Here is a 16,963-nt window from a genome sequence, read left to right as displayed (position 1 = left end):
TCTACCACAAGTCTGTACTTTTTGCTTTATTTACTGCATTGCTAAAATTATGTTTTACACCAACTTTTGGGGGCAATATGCCAATCCCCATCACAACCCATCCTTCCCTGTCATTTCCTATCTCCATGCTTCTTCACATTTCACGTTACTTAATAAATTCCTAGTATGTGCCAAGCACTATAATAGACACTTTACATATATGACATATCACATGACAACATACTGTGAGGTAGGGTTATAATTTTCCTTTTACAGATGAGGTGACTGAGGCTCAAAGAAGAGAAAGGATGTGTAGCTCCTACAGCTATTAAATGGTGAGCTTGGTTCCAAACGCATATCTGCCTGAGTCCAAAGCTCAGTCTTTCCACGGAGACATGCTGCTCTTCTGCATTCTATCTTCCTGGAGCTCCTTGTCCCTGTTGCATCCTTCATCGAATTCCCCCTCTACAGAGCCCCCATGTTGAAGGTAGTTTATTACTCTGTGTCCCAACGTCAGATTAGAGATTTATGTCACTCTGTGGCATTGACAATGTTTTAACTCATAATATCTTAATTTGACTAAAAATTTAGGCCTTTTCTTAATCTCAAGAGGGACTAATGAGTGCTCTACTGGTTAAATTACTAACTGAAACAATGAGCTCGTCTCACATTCTCCTGTCCTGCACACCTAATCTATCACTCACTCTGTCCTCCTTGTCCTTTCACAGCTTTGGGGAAAAGTTTAAGTCTCAGGAACTGGGAGACTCCTGTGTTCCCTTAGTCATCTTCACGAGGCTTTATTCACTTTATTCAAGAAAGCACAACTCCTATCCCATGTGGAACCCTTGGTGTCCACAGTCATTCAGCCTGGAAAGATCAGGAATCTCCAAGGGCTTCAGAAACACAGTGATGGAAATAAGTCAAACTACACCTACAGAAGTTTGGTGGGAACACTGCTCTTCTTTGAGATACTGAGATGGACTTGGAAAAGCAGGTCCAGATACTAAGAAATGTGCTGTAAATCGTGGGCTTTGGAAGGAGATTGGTGGCATCACATTTGACTAGGTTGAACCAGGTAGATTAACGTGGTTATTGGATTCTGGGTTGGGAACTGGGTGCTGAACTGAGCCAGGTAGAATCTCTCAGTTCTCTGAAAACACAGTGCCTATCTTCTGTCCTTTTCCACTACCTGCATTCTCTCCAAGCTCTCCTTATCTCTCTCTTTCTCCCTCCCTCCCTCCCTCCTTCCTTCTCTCTTTGTCCTCAAAGTCCACTTACAGGGCTATCTTTCCTCTTCTTCACATTGTCACTGAGGCATGAGTCTAACTTGAGGCCTTCTCTCCCTGGTGATGGACAATAAAGATGCCCGTTCTGCTTCCAAGAAAGGACAAGAATGATGAACTTAGATCTTGGAGACCGAAGGATGCCTCGTAGAGGCACAGGTAGGTGTCCTCCTGGCCCAAAGAAGAAAATCTGGAGCGGAGGATAAATTATAGGAACAGAGGGAATATTTACAATTTCTGGGCCAATGAGAAATCAATTCCCAAGGCTCCTTGTTAGATAAATTGTCCAATTTCGACTCTGTTCCCTGAATAGTTCAGTTTCCTACGGGAGCTGAGCCATGGCAGTAAGAAGCCTGTATTGACTCTTTTAGGTCTTCAGGAGGCAACTTGGGGCAAGGTGTATGTTTCCCAAATTGCTCTGTACTCTTTCCTTGGGGAAGAAACTCTCCTACTCTTCTAAATTCTGTCTCCCCAATGTCCAGGGCTTCCCGTGGAGGAAGTTTCCAGTCTTCTTTGAAGCCAGTATTCCTCATCACTTTGAGAATGAAGAAACGTCTCCCTACATTCACCCAGTGATGTCACAGCAAGAAACAAGGCTGCTTCTGACCCCACTTACCCTCAGGAGGGCAACTCTCTGTAAAGAAATCCTCGTTTCCTTCCAGTTTTACTAATGGAGCAAGTAGAATCTAACCTGATGGGCCTACACAAAGAGAGAGGCTGGCTGAATGGATCTTCAGCCATATCTTTGCTCTAAATATTGGTACCAAGGTGGCGCCAGTGAGACTCCCTACCTTTGAATTTTTAGAAATTCAGTTTTACGAGGTGCCTGCCAGATTATCGAGTCATGTGTTCACTCAATAAACACTCATGGAACTGATTGATACATTAAGTGCCAGTTTTTACAAACCTTTAGTTATGGACTATCCAAACATAGAAAAAAGTAGAGAAGATAGTACGAGGCTGAGTCATATGAAATTTCCAATATTCCACCATTTTTGACGAAGAAAACTGGCAATTTTTCACATGCCTCAGCTTAATGTGATGAAACCCCATGTATTCATCACTCAGTTTCAATGATTATCAACTCAGGGTTTTGTTTCATCTGTGTTCTATGTACTTTGACCTCTTCACTAGGATTATTTCAGAGCAAATTCCACATATCGTATAATTTCAATATGGCTTTAAAAAATGAAAACTTCTTTTTAAAAGCAAAAACACAAAACCATTATTTTACTTTAATATATTAGTAATAATTATATATCATTAAATATCCAGTTATTATTTAAATTACCCCAATTGCTTCATAATTTTTAATCATTTTTTCACATTAGGATCCAAGTAATCAGGCCAGCCCTGTGGCTTAGTGGTTAAGTGCGCGTGCTCCACTACTGACAGCCTGGGTTCAGATCCTAGGCGCGCACCGACGCCCGGCTTCTCCGGCCATGCTGAGGCTGTGTGCCACATACAGCAACTGGAAAGAGGTGCAACTATGACATACAACTATCTACTGGGGCTTTGGGGGATACAAAAAGGAGGAGGATTAGCAATAGATGTTAGCTCAGAGCCGGTCTTCCTCAGCAAAAAGAGGAGGATTAACATGGATGTTAGCTTGGGGCTGATCTTCCACACAAAAGAAAAAAAAAAAAAGGATCCAAGTAATCTCCATTTATTCCAATCAGCTGATAGCTGTCTGAAGTCCTTTTTAACCAACAGGATTTTTTTCCCTCTTGTTTATCCCTCTTGGAATTTATTTGTTGAAGAAATGGTCTGGATTTGGCTAATTGCATTTGTATGCTATTGTTTCAAATATGGCTCTTGTAAATTGTAATTATAAATTGGTGTTTAGATCTAGGTACTTGATCAGGTTCGGGGTTGATTTTAGGGGAGAAAGATACTCCATACGTGGTGGTGTGGATTTTCCTCAGGAGACACACATTTTCTTTTATTTTTCCCCGGCATTTTTGAGGTATAATTCACAAATAAAATTGTAATATATTTAAAATGTACAAAGTACTGATTTGATATACATGTACATTGTGAAAGGATTCCCACAATTGAGTTAATTAACATATCTATCACCTCACATATTTATTTTTTTGTTTTGATACTCTTTTAGCAAATTTCAATTACACAGTACATACATAGTGACTATATAAACTAGTACAGTCACCATGTTTTACATCAGATCTTCAGACCTTCTTCACCTTATAACTAAAAGTTCGTACCCTTTTACCAACCTCTCCCCATTTCCCTCACCTCCTAACCCCTGGAAACCACCATTCTACTCTCTGTTTCTATGAGTTCAATATTTTTTTTTTTTTTAAGATTCCACATATAAATGATACTATGCAGTATTTGTCTTTCTCCATCTGACTCATTCCACTTAGCATAAAGCTCTCCAGGTTCATACACTTTGTCGCAAATGGCAGAATTTCCTCCCTTTTTGAGGCTGAATAATATTCCATTGCACATATACAAACCACATTTTTCTTTATCCTTTCATCTGTCAATGCACAGTTAGGTTGTGTCTATACCTTAGATATTGTGAACAATATTGCAATGATCATGAGAGTGAAGATATTTCCTTTAGATTTGTACTCAGAAGTGGGATTGCTGGACCATTTGGTAGTTCCATTTTTTATTTCTTGAGGAACTTTTGTACTGTTTTCCAGTATACTGGCTGTACCAGTTGATAGTCCCATCAACATTGTAATGTTGAATGAAGCACATATTTTCCATCGTCTCTCTTTTTGTGATATTTGCAGCCATTAAAATTTATTGCCTAGGTACATTATTTCATGAAGGATTGCAAAATGAAGATATTCTGTCCGACTTTCACTTATTAGCTGAAATACTTCTACAAAAATAAACTTCCCTTCATTAAGTCTCTGGTTAGTCTGAGTACTGTTTGTAGAGGAAAGCCAGCAAAAATGCTTAAATCTTTATATTTTTTCCATTTACTCATTGTTGTTCAAAATAATGACTTGGTTCCCTAGCATCCTCCATAGGTGATATTGAGTGTGGTTTTTTTCAACTATTATTATGAATTCTTGTATTTTTAACTTTTTTTTAAACAACAACAAAAAATTATTCTCTCATAGCTTTGGAGGTCAGAACTCCCAAATCAAGATTTTGGCAGGGTTAGTCTCCTCTGGAGACTGTGAGAGAGAATCTATTTTCTTCTTCTCTCCTAACTTCTGGTGGCAGCGGGAAACTCTTGACATTCCTTGGCTGGGGGCTGTATAAATCCAAAATCTGTGTCCGTCTTCACATAACCTTCTTCTCTGTGTCTGTGTGCTTCAAATCTGCCTCTCCTTCCTTATACAAGGATACCAGTCATTGGATTTAGCACCCTAATCCAGGATGATCTCGTCTAAGATCCTTACTTCCATTTCACCTGCAAAAACTCTTAATCTCCATAAGGTTAGAGTCTGAGGTTCTGGGTGGATATGGATTTTGGGAGACGGTATCCAACGCACTAAATCCACCTTAGAAATTGCCTCTAAAATCTGGTTTAGCTTCACCTGTTCTTTTCTCTTCTGATATTGTTGCTGCTGCCATTAGACATGGCTGTGAAGAGTCAACTTTCAAAATAGCCTTTGTTATTTTCCTTTAACAACCTCCCCCCCTTTCTTTTTTTTTTTTTTTTGGTGAGGAAGATTAGCCCTGAGCTAACATCTGTTGCCAATCCTCCTCTTTCTGCTGAGGAAGACTGACCCTGGGCTAACATCCGTGCCCATCTTCCTCCACTTTATATAGGACACTGCCACAGCATGGCTTGACAAGCAGTGTGACGGTGCACACCCGGGATCTGAATCCTGGGCTGCAGTGGTGGAGCACGGTTACTTAACCACTACGCCACCGGGCTGGCCCTTTTTTTAACATCCTTTAAAATGTAATTTTTAAAAAGCATTCATTGTCTTCTTTTGACCAAAGCAATAAATGTTAATTGAAGAAAATTTGGAAAATACAGAAAAGCACAAAAGAGAATAAAACCACTTGTATTCTCACTGCTCAGAGGAAAAGATCCTTTTTTAAAATCACTTTAACCATTTTTTTTTTAAACTAAAATAATTTATTATCTCACAAAGCTTTTGAGGGTCAGGAATCTGGGAGCAGCTTAGCTGGGTCATTCTGGCTCCGCATTTCAGGAGGTTGCAGTCAAGATGTCAGCTGGGGCTCCAGTCATCTGAAGGCTTGACTGGGGCTGGAGGATCTGTGCCCAAGATGGTTCACTTACATGGTGGTTGGCAAGAGCCGTCGCACTTTAACCATTTTTAATGATGTAGTTCAATGGTATTAAGCACATTCACATTTGTGCAACCATCACCACCATCCATCTCCAAAACTTTTCATCCTCCCAAACTGAAACTCTGTCTCCATTAAACACTGACTCCCCATTCTCCTCTCCCTCCAGCCCTTGGTAACTACCATTCTATTTTCCGTTTCTATGAATCTGAGTCCTCTTTGTATCTCATATAAGTGGAATCACACGGTATTTGTACTTTCATGTTTGACATTTAATTTAGCATAGTGTCTTTAAGGTTCATCTATGGTGTAACATCAATGGACACGGGTTGCTTCCACACATGCAGCTATGGTGAATCATGCTGCTATGAACATGGATGTACAAGTATGTGTTTGGTTCCTGCTTTCAAAGTGGAGTCCCAAAGTGGAATGCTGAATCATACGACAATTCTATGTTTAATTTTTTGAGGAACTGTCATACTATTTTCCATAGTATCTGTACCGTTTTACATTTCCGCTAGCAAAGGCTCCAATTTCTCCATATTCTTGCTGATACTTGTTTTTTTCTATTTGTTTGTTTTTTATAATAGCCATCCTAACGGGTGTGAAGTGGTTTGTCATTGGGGTTGATTTGCATTTCCCTAATGACTAGAGATGTTGAGTACCTTTTCATGTGCTTATTGACTGTTTGTATAACCTCTTTGGAGAAATGTCTATTTAAGTTTTTTTCCCATTTTTAATTGGGTTGTTTGGTTTATTGTTGAGGTGTAGGAGTACCTTATATATTCTAGATATTAACCATTTATCAGATATGTGGTTTGCAAATATTTTCTCCCATTCCATGAGTTGCCTTTTAAATCTGTTGATAGTACCCCTTCACATGCAAATGTTTTTGATTTTGATGAAGTCCAATTTATCTATATTTTCTTTTGCTGCCTACGCTTCTGGTGTCATATCCAAGAAATTATTTCAAAATCCAATGTCGTAAACTTTTATCTCTATGTTTCCTTCCAAAGAATTTTATAGTTTTGGCTCTTAGGTTTAAGTCTTTGACCCATTTTAAGTTAATTTTTGTATATGGCATAAGGTAAGTGTCCAAACTCATTCTTTTGCATGTGGATATCCAGTTTTCCCAACAATATTTGTTGAAAGCACTGTCCTTTCCCCACTGAATTGTCTTGCCACCCTTGTCAAAAATCATTTGACCATATATGTGAGGGTTTATTTCTGGGATCTCTGATCTATTACATTGGTTTATATTATTTGTATTTATGCTAGTACCATGTTATGTGATTACTGTAGCTTCATAGTATGTTTTGAGATCAAGAAGTGTGAGACCTCCAATTCTGTTCCTATTTTTCAAGAATAATTTGGCTATTCAGAGTCTTTGAGATTCTACGTGAATTTTATGATGGATTTTTCTATTTCTGTAGAAAACATCGTTGAAATTGCATAGGGATTTCATTGAATCTCTTGCTTGCTTTGGGTAGTACTGACATCTTAACAATATTAAGTCTTCCAGTCCGTGAACGCAAGATACCTTTCCATTTGTTTGGGTCTTCTTTAACTTCCTCCAGCAATATTTTGTAATTTTTAGTATACAAGTCTTTTGCCCCCTTAGTTAAGTTTGTCCCTAACTATTTTATCTTTTCTGATGCTATTGTAAATCGGATTGTTTTACTAATTTCCTTTTCAGATGGTTCATTGTTAGCTTATAGAAATGCAACTGATTTTTGTGTGCTGATTTTATATCCTTTGTAAGGTTTGTATAGCTTTGCTGAATTTGTCTATTAGTTCTAATAGTTTTTTTTTTTTGTGGCATCTTTAGGGTTTTCTACAGATAAGATCATGCCATTTGTGAACACAGATAATTTTACTGTTTCCTTTCCAATTTGGATGCCTTTTATTTCTTTTTCTTGCCTGATTTCTCTGGCCGGGACTTCCAGTTCTATATTGGAAAGAAGTCTTAAAATCAGGCGTTCTTGTCTGGTTCCTGATCTTAGAGGAAAAACTTTCAGTCTTTCAGCATTGAGTATGCTGTTAGCTGTGGGTTGTTCATTATGGCCTCTACTGTATTGAGGTAGTTTCTTTCGATTCTTAGTTTCTTGAGTGTTTTTATGATAACAGGGTGTTAAATTCTGTCGCATTATTTTTTCAACAATTGAAATGATAAAATGTTTTCCCCCCTTCATTCTTTTGATGTGGTGTAACATTGATTGATTTTTCTTATGTTGAAATATCCTTGCATTCCAGGAATAAATCTCTCTTGGTCTAGTTGTACAATCCTGTTACTGTGCTGCTGAATTTGGCTTGCAAGTATTTTGTTGAGGATTTTTGCATTAACATTCATAAAGAATATTGTTCTGTAATTTTCTTTTCTTGTAGTGTCTGTGTCTGACTTTGAGACCAGGGTAATACTGGCCTTGTAGAATGTGGAAGTGTTCTCTCCATTTTTTAGAAGCGTTTGAGTAGTATTGGTTCTAATTCTTCTTTAAAAGTTTGATGTTCTTGAAATCAACAATTCAAAGAGACTCATGCACCCCTATGTTCATTGCAGCATTATTCACAATAGCCAAGATGTGGAAGTAACCCAAGTGCCCACTGACTGATGAATGGATAAAGAAGATGTGGTATTTGTACACAATGGAATACTACTCAGACATAAAAAAAAAGACAAGATCGTCTCATTGGCAACAACATGGATGGACCTTGAGCGTATTACGTTAAGTGAGATAAGCCAGACAGAGAAAGACAAACACTGTATGATTTCACTCATATGTGGAAGATAAACAAATACATGGACAAAGAGAACAGATTAGTGGTTACCAGAGGGGAAGGGGATGGGGCGGTAGGCATAAGGGGTAAAGCGTCGTATATACATGGTGACTGACATATAATAATGTACAACTGAAATTTCGCAATGTTATAAACCCTTATGACCTCAAAAAAAAAAAAAGTCTGGTACTCTTTGAATGTTTGGACCACTGACACCATCTAGTTCTAAGCTTTTCTTCGTTGGGACATTTTGGATTCTGATTCAATCTCCTTATTAGTTATAGGTCTATTCAGATTTTCTATTTCTTCATGGTTCAGTCTTGGTAAGCTTTGTTTTTCTAGGAATTTGTCCATTTCACCTAGGCTACCCAATTTGTTGGCCTGCAATTCTTCATAGTCCTCTCTTATAATCCTTTTTATTTTTGTAAAATCAGTATGAATGTCCCCTCTTTCATTTATGATTTTAGTTATTTGAGTTTTCTTTCTTTCTTCTTAATGAATCTAGCGAAAGATTTGTCCACTCTGTTGACGTTTTCAAGGAACCGACAGTTGGTTTTGTGGATTTTCTCCATTGATGTTCTCTTCCGTATTTTATTTATCTCTGCTCTAATATCTTTATTTTTCTTCCTTCCTTCTGCTAGTGTTTGGTTTAGTATGATCTTTTTTTTAGTTACTTAAATTGTAAAGTTAGATTGACAATTTCTGATCTTTTTTACTGTATTTACAGCTATAAATTTCCCTCTTTAGTAATTGTTTTAATCTGTTAAGGCTGCTATAACAAAATACCTAGACCAGGTGGCTTATAAATGACATAAATTTACTTTTTAGAGTTCTAGAGGCTGGTAAGTCCAAAATCAAGGCACCAACAGATTTGGTGTCTGACGAGGGCTCACTTCCTCATTCATAGATGGCCAACTTTTCACTGTGTCCTCACATGGCAGAAGGGACAAGGGAGGTCTCTGGGGTCTCTTTCATAAGGGCACTAATCCCGCTCATGACACCTTGATTGCAGCCTCTGAGACACCTTGAGGCAGAGGCACCCAGCTAAGTCACGCCTGAATACCCGATCCACAGAAACTGTGAGATAATAAATGTGCATTGTTTTAAGCTGAACCATATGCCGGCCTTATAATGCTTGCCGAACTTATTCTAAGATTGAGAAGAGAAAATAGCTTACATGAAAAAGACATGGACAGCTCCTTAAAACTTATTCAAATGCAAACTTGTTCCTGACTGTGCATGTTTAGTTCCCTCCATGTGGCATGCTGTCCCTGTGTTATGTCTTTGAGGTCATTCTCACCATTAGTATTTGGTTAATTAATTAATTAGTTTTTTAATTGTTATTTTCCCTACTAGACTGATAATGGTTGTTTTGTTTTATTTAATTTTATTTTAAAATTAACATCAGTAAAAGTGTTTTGTTTTGTTTTTGTGTACAGTGCTTGGAATTATATCCCATGTATGGATTTATGGTAATTGAAGAGAAGAGCACCATTTGAAAATTTCTGGTCCCTAATAGTCATTACACTACAATCAGGAGAGAAGGGTTCCACCAGCCCCAAAATTCCCTCGTGCTACCTCTTTGTAGATACAGGGAATGGGTTTAACTCTTTCTTGTTTAATACTCATTTCCCAGTGCTGGCAAAAATACCTATCATGGGTAGGCACTTGGTAAATATTTGTTGAGTGGATGGATGAAACATATATCAAGGCCAACAAATGTTGGGATTTGATATTACAGGAACTAACAAGACAAGTGGTCTTTATTTCTTAACACAAAACAAGATGAAGATAGTTCGGCTGACAAAATCTTAAGAGATTTTTATTAGCTGATGGGATCTGTCATTCCATTGAAGTGAGGGTGGTGAAATCAGCACTTTAGCTTAAGCCATATCTCTCTATATCAGAGAGAGAAGTATTCACAAAGATTCTATGAGTCTTCAATTGTAATATTTTCCAAGTCACTGGCAATACTGTCTCTCAACCAACACAGTAATGTGTGGTCAGAGAATTGAGGGGACTTAGGACGAGAGAGGGCTATGGTTCAAATTTCACCTGCTTTTTGGTTATTCTAAAAAGGCATGAGCAGACACATGCATCTTCCATGGCAAACTCCAATATTCTTAAATTCTGGATTTTATCCATTAGAATACTACCCACAAAGTGGATATTTCACATTTTCCACATATACCCTTATTAATTGGGTGCTAAAACAGGACCAGTTCTGGAGGTCTGCTTGTTCAACTAAGAAATTCTAATTTAATTTTCATGGAAGGAAAACACCAAACCAAATTCAATGTATGATTATTTGAAGTGTTTCACTTAAGATGATGGCAGATCCTTGGCACCATTAGAAAATTTCTGGTCCCCACAAAGTCACTGCTCATTTCATTTTAGTTGTAAATTTCCATATGCATACTAGGATTACTCCCAAATAAAATGAAATTTATTCCCTTTATAGGGACTTTGGAATGACTAAATGAGATAGTGCAAAGAAACATAGCTTGGTGTATGGCACAAGCGAAACTCGTAATGGATAGCTCTCATTTCTGTTATATGCAGTGTTACTACTTACATGCGTTCCACAGGCATGTACGGAGATTGAGACATGTCTCAGCTGCCTCTGGTTTAGAGATTAATAATTCAATTGATTGATATTTTTCTTTTTTGGCTATGAAGATATATGCCATCATGTGATGGTTCCTCACTTTCTTCGTGCATGATCTGAATTTCTTTCTCCCTGTGACTTCCACAACTTTTATCTAGCACATGTCATCTTGCTCCCCCAGAAGATACAATAGGGGTGAGTATAGGGGCCTGTGCAGCTCATTCACATACTTCCTGACTTTGGTCCTTGGAAGTCAAGTTAACTGCCAGATTCTTTGGAGAAATGCCAAATCTTAAGTTAGTCCTATAGCCCTTCATGACCTGGCATTACCCAAGTTACTCACCATAACTGGATTTTTCACTTCACAAATGCGTTCTTCTCTTTCTTTCTCTTGTTTTCTCACCTTTTCACATACTAGTTTCTTTGTCTGACACTCTTTCTCCTCATATTTGCCTGAACAACATTATCTTATCCTTTGAGTTTTAGGATTATGTCTTCTAAGAAACCTTGCCTGATTCTCCCTTCCAGACTCTGTCAGGTGTTCTTACTGTGTCCTATTCTTCCTCCTATATTCATATTTAATTCTATTATAATTATATGTCCAATATCTTCTCCCACACTCAACTATAAATTCCAAACTATAGGTATCACATGTCTCCTGCTCACATCTCTATGGGCAGTATCTAACTTCAAGTCCAGAATAAGTACTCAATAAATATTTGTTGAGTGCTAAATGGATTCTGAACAAGGGTAAATCCAATTTAGTGGGACTAGACTGATCTTTCTTGGAAGACAACATGAGACATACACAAAAAAACCTTAGTGGTCCCAATATTTGAGAAAATAGTAACAGGGTCATCTTGAAGTTTCCTTTTAAAGGTCTGCTATTCAAACTTCAATGTGGCTACTCTCCCAAACCATGCAATTCTATACTTTTGCCCAAGACCCTCAATGTTGAGGTCCTACTTCTTGAAGTTTCCAGGTTTCTTTGTGGTCAGGAAGATGAGGTGATTTTTTTGCTGATGAGATTCCTTAGGGCCCCCTTCAGGTCTCTGTTCCTGAGGCTGTAGATAAAAGGGTTCAGCATGGGGGTGACTGCAGTGTACATTATAGCAGAGGCTTTCTCTTTCACAGTTGTGCGGACAGATGAAGGACATAAGTAGACTCCAATGGTGGTCCCATAAAGGAGGGCAACCACAGACAGGTGGGAGCTGCAGGTGGAAAAGGCTTTCTTCCTGCCACCTGCAGAGGGGACCTTTATGATGGCCACAATGATGCGAATGTAGGAGGCCAAGATGCAGATGAAAGGCATGGCTATCACCAGTCCTGCCACAATGAGCACAAAGATCTTGTTCACGGAGGTGTCAGTACAAGAAAGCCTGAGAAGGGGAGTGAGGTCACAGAAGTAATGAGGAATCTTGTTGTTGCCACAGAAAACCAGGCGCATCATCAAGAGGATGTGGGTGAGGGAGATAAAGTAGGAAAACACCCATGGGCCACCAGCAAGTAGGCCACAGAGGCGTGGGCTCATAATGGTGGTATAGTGTAAAGGGTGACATACAGCCACAAACCTGTCATACGCCATCACAGCAATTAAGACACTGTCAACGATGCCAAAAAAATGGAAAAAGTACATCTGGGTCAGGCAGCAAGGATAGGATATTGACTTGCTCTTGGTTTGGATGTTCACTAGCATCTTGGGGACAGTGTTAGTGGCCAGGCCAAAGTCAACCAAGGACAGGTTGGCTAAGAAGAAGTACATGGGAGTGTGGAGGTGGGAATCTGAGCTGATGGCCAGGATGATCAAGAGATTTCCCACGCCCTTGACCACATACATACAGAGGAACAGAGCAAAGAGGAGAATCTCCTGTTCTGGATATTCTGAAAGCCCCAACAAGATGAATTCAAATGTGCTTGTTTTGTTCTTTGGTTCCATGAGTATGATTCTTCTGCAAGTATTGAAAGGGGGAAGTTACATGAATGCTATGAAGATTATTCTGGAAGTTTAGAGGAGTTTACATCCAATTTCTTATCTGTGCTAATTACAACACTAGCTTGTATATATTTCATACCTTAAACCATTGATAAAGTGCAGCAACACAGATTTCAAGGCAGGTCAAGGGATCTTGACTTAGTCTTCCCATTTCAGGTAAAGAGCAAGAGATTACACCATGCATGGATCTTTGCTGAAAGAACTACTAAACGATATACTTCAGGCTAAAATAAATTGCATCCAGACAGAGTAAGTGATGTCCAAGAAGCAATGGTTAACTAAGAAGTAGGTATATATGTAGAAAAAATTTAAACAAACACTGATTCTATAAAAGGTAATAATTGTAAAATGCATGCAAACATGGTGGATTAAAATACTAGTCAACAATAATAAGAGAATATAAAAAAGATAACTAGAATAAAAATATTGTAAGTTTCTTATATTGATTTGTGCGAGAATAAAAATATTGAGTATTTTGGACCTTCTATGTCAAGCATTTATGATAAAAGATTATATGTAACCATTACAATAATGGACATAGAATATATAACTTCTAAATTGGTGCTGTGGGTACAAATAAAGAGATTTTGGTCATACCATTTGGAAGAGGAAAGGTGTGTTGAAGTTGGCTCACACTGAATCACAAGAGAGATACTTAAACTTTAATAAATTTTGATAAAATTTTGGTAACAAAATTGATTATTGTGAGAATACTTACACCATGGAAACCAGCAAATGCTATGAATCAGGGAGTAAGATGCCCCACTACAAAGTTAGAAGAAATAGAGTCTGCAAGACAGCCCTCACTTTGACACCCACTCCACGTTTAGTGGTTTCTCCTAATAACGCCAATTTGACAATTCACTAGAAAGACACGCAGCTGTTATATCTACGGTTAAATCTGTTATACTCACCGTTAAACTTTATTATAGTTAAAGGGAACAAATTAAGATCAGCCAATAGAAGAAGCACATAGGGCAGACCCCAAGAAAATACCAAACGTAGAGCCTCTGTTGCCTTCTCTCCCTGGAGTCATAGACACCATTACTTTCAATACACACGGAATATTGCCAATCAGGGAAGTTCTCCTGAGCCTCAGTGTTCAGAATTTTTACTGAGGCTCCATCATGTAGGCGTAATTGATCGTCCACATCACAGAAGTCAGTTGTCAAGATCCAGACTTCTGGATGTCAACTGATACCATGTGACCCCAACCCCGCCCCCCCCCCCCCGAAATCACATTATTACTTAACCCATTGTGGCCATTTCCTCCCTAAGACTATCTGGTATGGCCAATTCCCACCCCAAATCACATCTAGAGTGACCCAAGACCTTCAGGCAGACTAAGACTTTCTCATCAGGCGTGACATTCCAAGGGATTAGAAATTACCTCCTAGAAGCTTTTCAAGCAAGGATAAATTCTTTACCACACAGGCAAACCTCCCATCCCGGCCTTGGTTAAGACTCTTTTATAGCAAAATGGTTACATGCCTAACATTTTGTGCTGCCAGTGTGGAGTAAGGACAAATGTAAAGAAACAACTATTTTACCCCATAAAGCCATTACATCTATTTTCATATCTTTGTCCCTTGATCTACTTCTATTTATACATTATGATATACTTGTGCAGAATAGAAAGTGACTGATTGTTAGCTAAATTCCGCTCTTCCTCAAGTCAGGCTTTTCCCGTTAGTGTTACACAATGAGGAGCCTTTAACTCCATTTCGCGACACATGAGCTCATCAATATCAGTATTCTAATCTTACCAATAATGCCAGTGTTACACCATATTGCAATATGGTAGCAGATGTAACCTGAAAAATAAGAGTGAAAGACTTTCAGCCATGAACAATGCAACATTTAAGAATCAGTCCAGTCCAGTGTCCTATCCAAAGACCAAAAGGTCACCCAGAGCATTGCCACTTGGAGTTGCAGGCTTCCATTTACTTCATCAAGTTCCAAAATCAGGAGTGGTCTCAGCAACTCATAGCTTCACCTTTTAGGGCATCTGGTATAATTGAGCTAAGAGACACTATCATCCATTGTTCTGAGGCCGTGTGTCAACAGAATCCAGAAGCTCCTCAGGTTGTTCCAAAATTAGTCCTGGGGGAAAAAAAGCTATCTGCTCATGCATGCAATGAATACCTATTATCGGTCCCCTTGGTAGCATGTTCCTGTGCCAATTATTTCCATTTCATTATGGAACTCTTCTGGACACTGCCCTCACCACTAGAGCATTTATCTGACATCACTCAAGACATTATGGCTATTTCAGGTTTCAAGATTATTTTCTGTCTTTCAGTCATGGGGCAGTTTCAATTAACATCTGATATCCAGGAAATAATTTTCTCTCAAATGTAAATTTTCTACTCTAAAATTCTGGCAGTCATCACTGGATGTCATTCACAGACCTTTGGCAGAAGCTCAGTTTGTGTAAGGACTCTAGGACTTCTTGCAAGAAGTTTTATGGAGAGGAGCTAGCAGTAGTCCCAGATGTGGAATATGCATGCTCCAAAATCCAAATAAGACAACTGGAAGCTGGTCTTCTCACATGTTTTTTCCATCAGGAATCCTATGGTGTTACAAATTTACAACCTGTGCGGTCTCAGGTAATCTTATTGCTTCCTTTTATGTGTGTCCAATCAACATTGCCCAAAGAGTGGATTTACATGTGTTCTGTTTTACAATACTAGGTAAGGGAAGGATTCCCCAGTCATACATAATATTCATTCTCACAATACATTCAGCTAAAGGAGACACAATCACTTCATGTGAATTCCGTTCAAACATTTCAATTTTCATCCAAACTTTCATCTTGATCTCATGAACCATTATCTTCCCATACCCTCTCAATCTAACTATAGCCCCTAATAGGATTCCCCAAAAGATTTGGGAACCACAGTGTGCTTTAGTCACTCATGTACATATATCCTTGGCTCCCCAGCCAGAGTTAGCACCAAGCATCTTGTGATACCACCATCTCAGGTGATTCAAGGTCAGGTTTTTATTGCCATCTTTACATTCTGGTTTTTTAAATTCCTCCAAATTAGGGCTAATACAGTAGATTTATTCAGGGTCCTTCAATGATGGTGGAACAGCAGGGGCTTCCGTTTCTCCACCCAATCTCCAACAATGCTGCATTAAGACCTTCATTTTGCCCATATTACTCTTTACTTTATTTATCCTATTTCTTAATATACATTTAAGGATTTCCATCCTGCTAGGTTGAGTCCCGGTAGTCTCTCCTCATTCATTAATCTATCATCTTAACCTTGTTCGCTACTTGTCATTTTAGCACAAGTGTTTCCTTTGATATTGGCCCGGAGACAAGCAGCTGTACCTCAGACCAGCCTATATCCAAACTCAGCCCAGCATCAGGATCAGCCCCAACTTCTCCAGCCTTTTGGGACACCTCACGAAGAACCCAATTTGGTTTTACACCACTCAGGCTGGCAAAGCTGAGATATATAGAGGTGGCTAGGAATAAGGAAGAAAAGCAGAGGCTACTAGTAGTAGCCACACATCAGAAGCGATCATAGTTCTGTAAGGGAGGAAGATAATTCCTCCACCCACTCTAGGTCTTTCTGGCTGAACTATGAATTAAATTGACATGAGACAGAATAACAGGAGAAAATCAAACAAAGCCTTACAACTTGTATACATAGGAGAAACCCAAAAAAACTGAATAACTCGTCAAAATGGTGGAGGCTGTTACTTTAAATACTACCTTCAGCTAGGACAAAGGAGGATGTTGGGGGTGTGGAGAGTCAGTTATGGGAGATTACCAGAAAAGCACAGTAAACAAGAGTAAGGTTATTATGCAGATTTAAGTCCTTGCCTTCCACATTGATAAGAGTTTCTAGACATAAGGTCATCCCCCCTTCTTCCTGCTGCAGAGAGGGAGACATCTTTACAACAAGAGATTTCCCTTACCAAAGAAAATGTCTCTTACAAAGGGCAACTTCCACTTCTGCTTGGTTTTCAGAGCTTTTCCCATGTCGGCAGTTTTTAAAAGTAACCAGCCCAAAATAATCCTTATACCAAAGAGACACATTTTGGGGCGGCCAATTCTGATCC

At 38.8% G+C, this 16,963-nt stretch overlaps 1 protein-coding gene across 1 annotated transcript; it reads right to left on the bottom strand.

Moving 5' to 3' along the window:
* Nucleotides 1–11,887: 11,887 nt before the first annotated feature.
* On the bottom strand, nt 11,888–12,829 carry LOC131394469 (olfactory receptor 1M1-like). Its single transcript, XM_058525842.1, has one exon. The coding sequence runs from the start codon at nt 12,827–12,829 to the stop codon at nt 11,888–11,890; it is 942 nt and encodes a 313-aa protein (XP_058381825.1).
* Nucleotides 12,830–16,963: the final 4,134 nt, after the last annotated feature.

This window comes from Diceros bicornis, chromosome 30, assembly GCF_020826845.1.
Source record: "Diceros bicornis minor isolate mBicDic1 chromosome 30, mDicBic1.mat.cur, whole genome shotgun sequence".
Lineage (NCBI taxonomy): Eukaryota > Metazoa > Chordata > Mammalia > Perissodactyla > Rhinocerotidae > Diceros > Diceros bicornis.
This window is presented reverse-complemented; position numbering and strand designations above follow the sequence as displayed.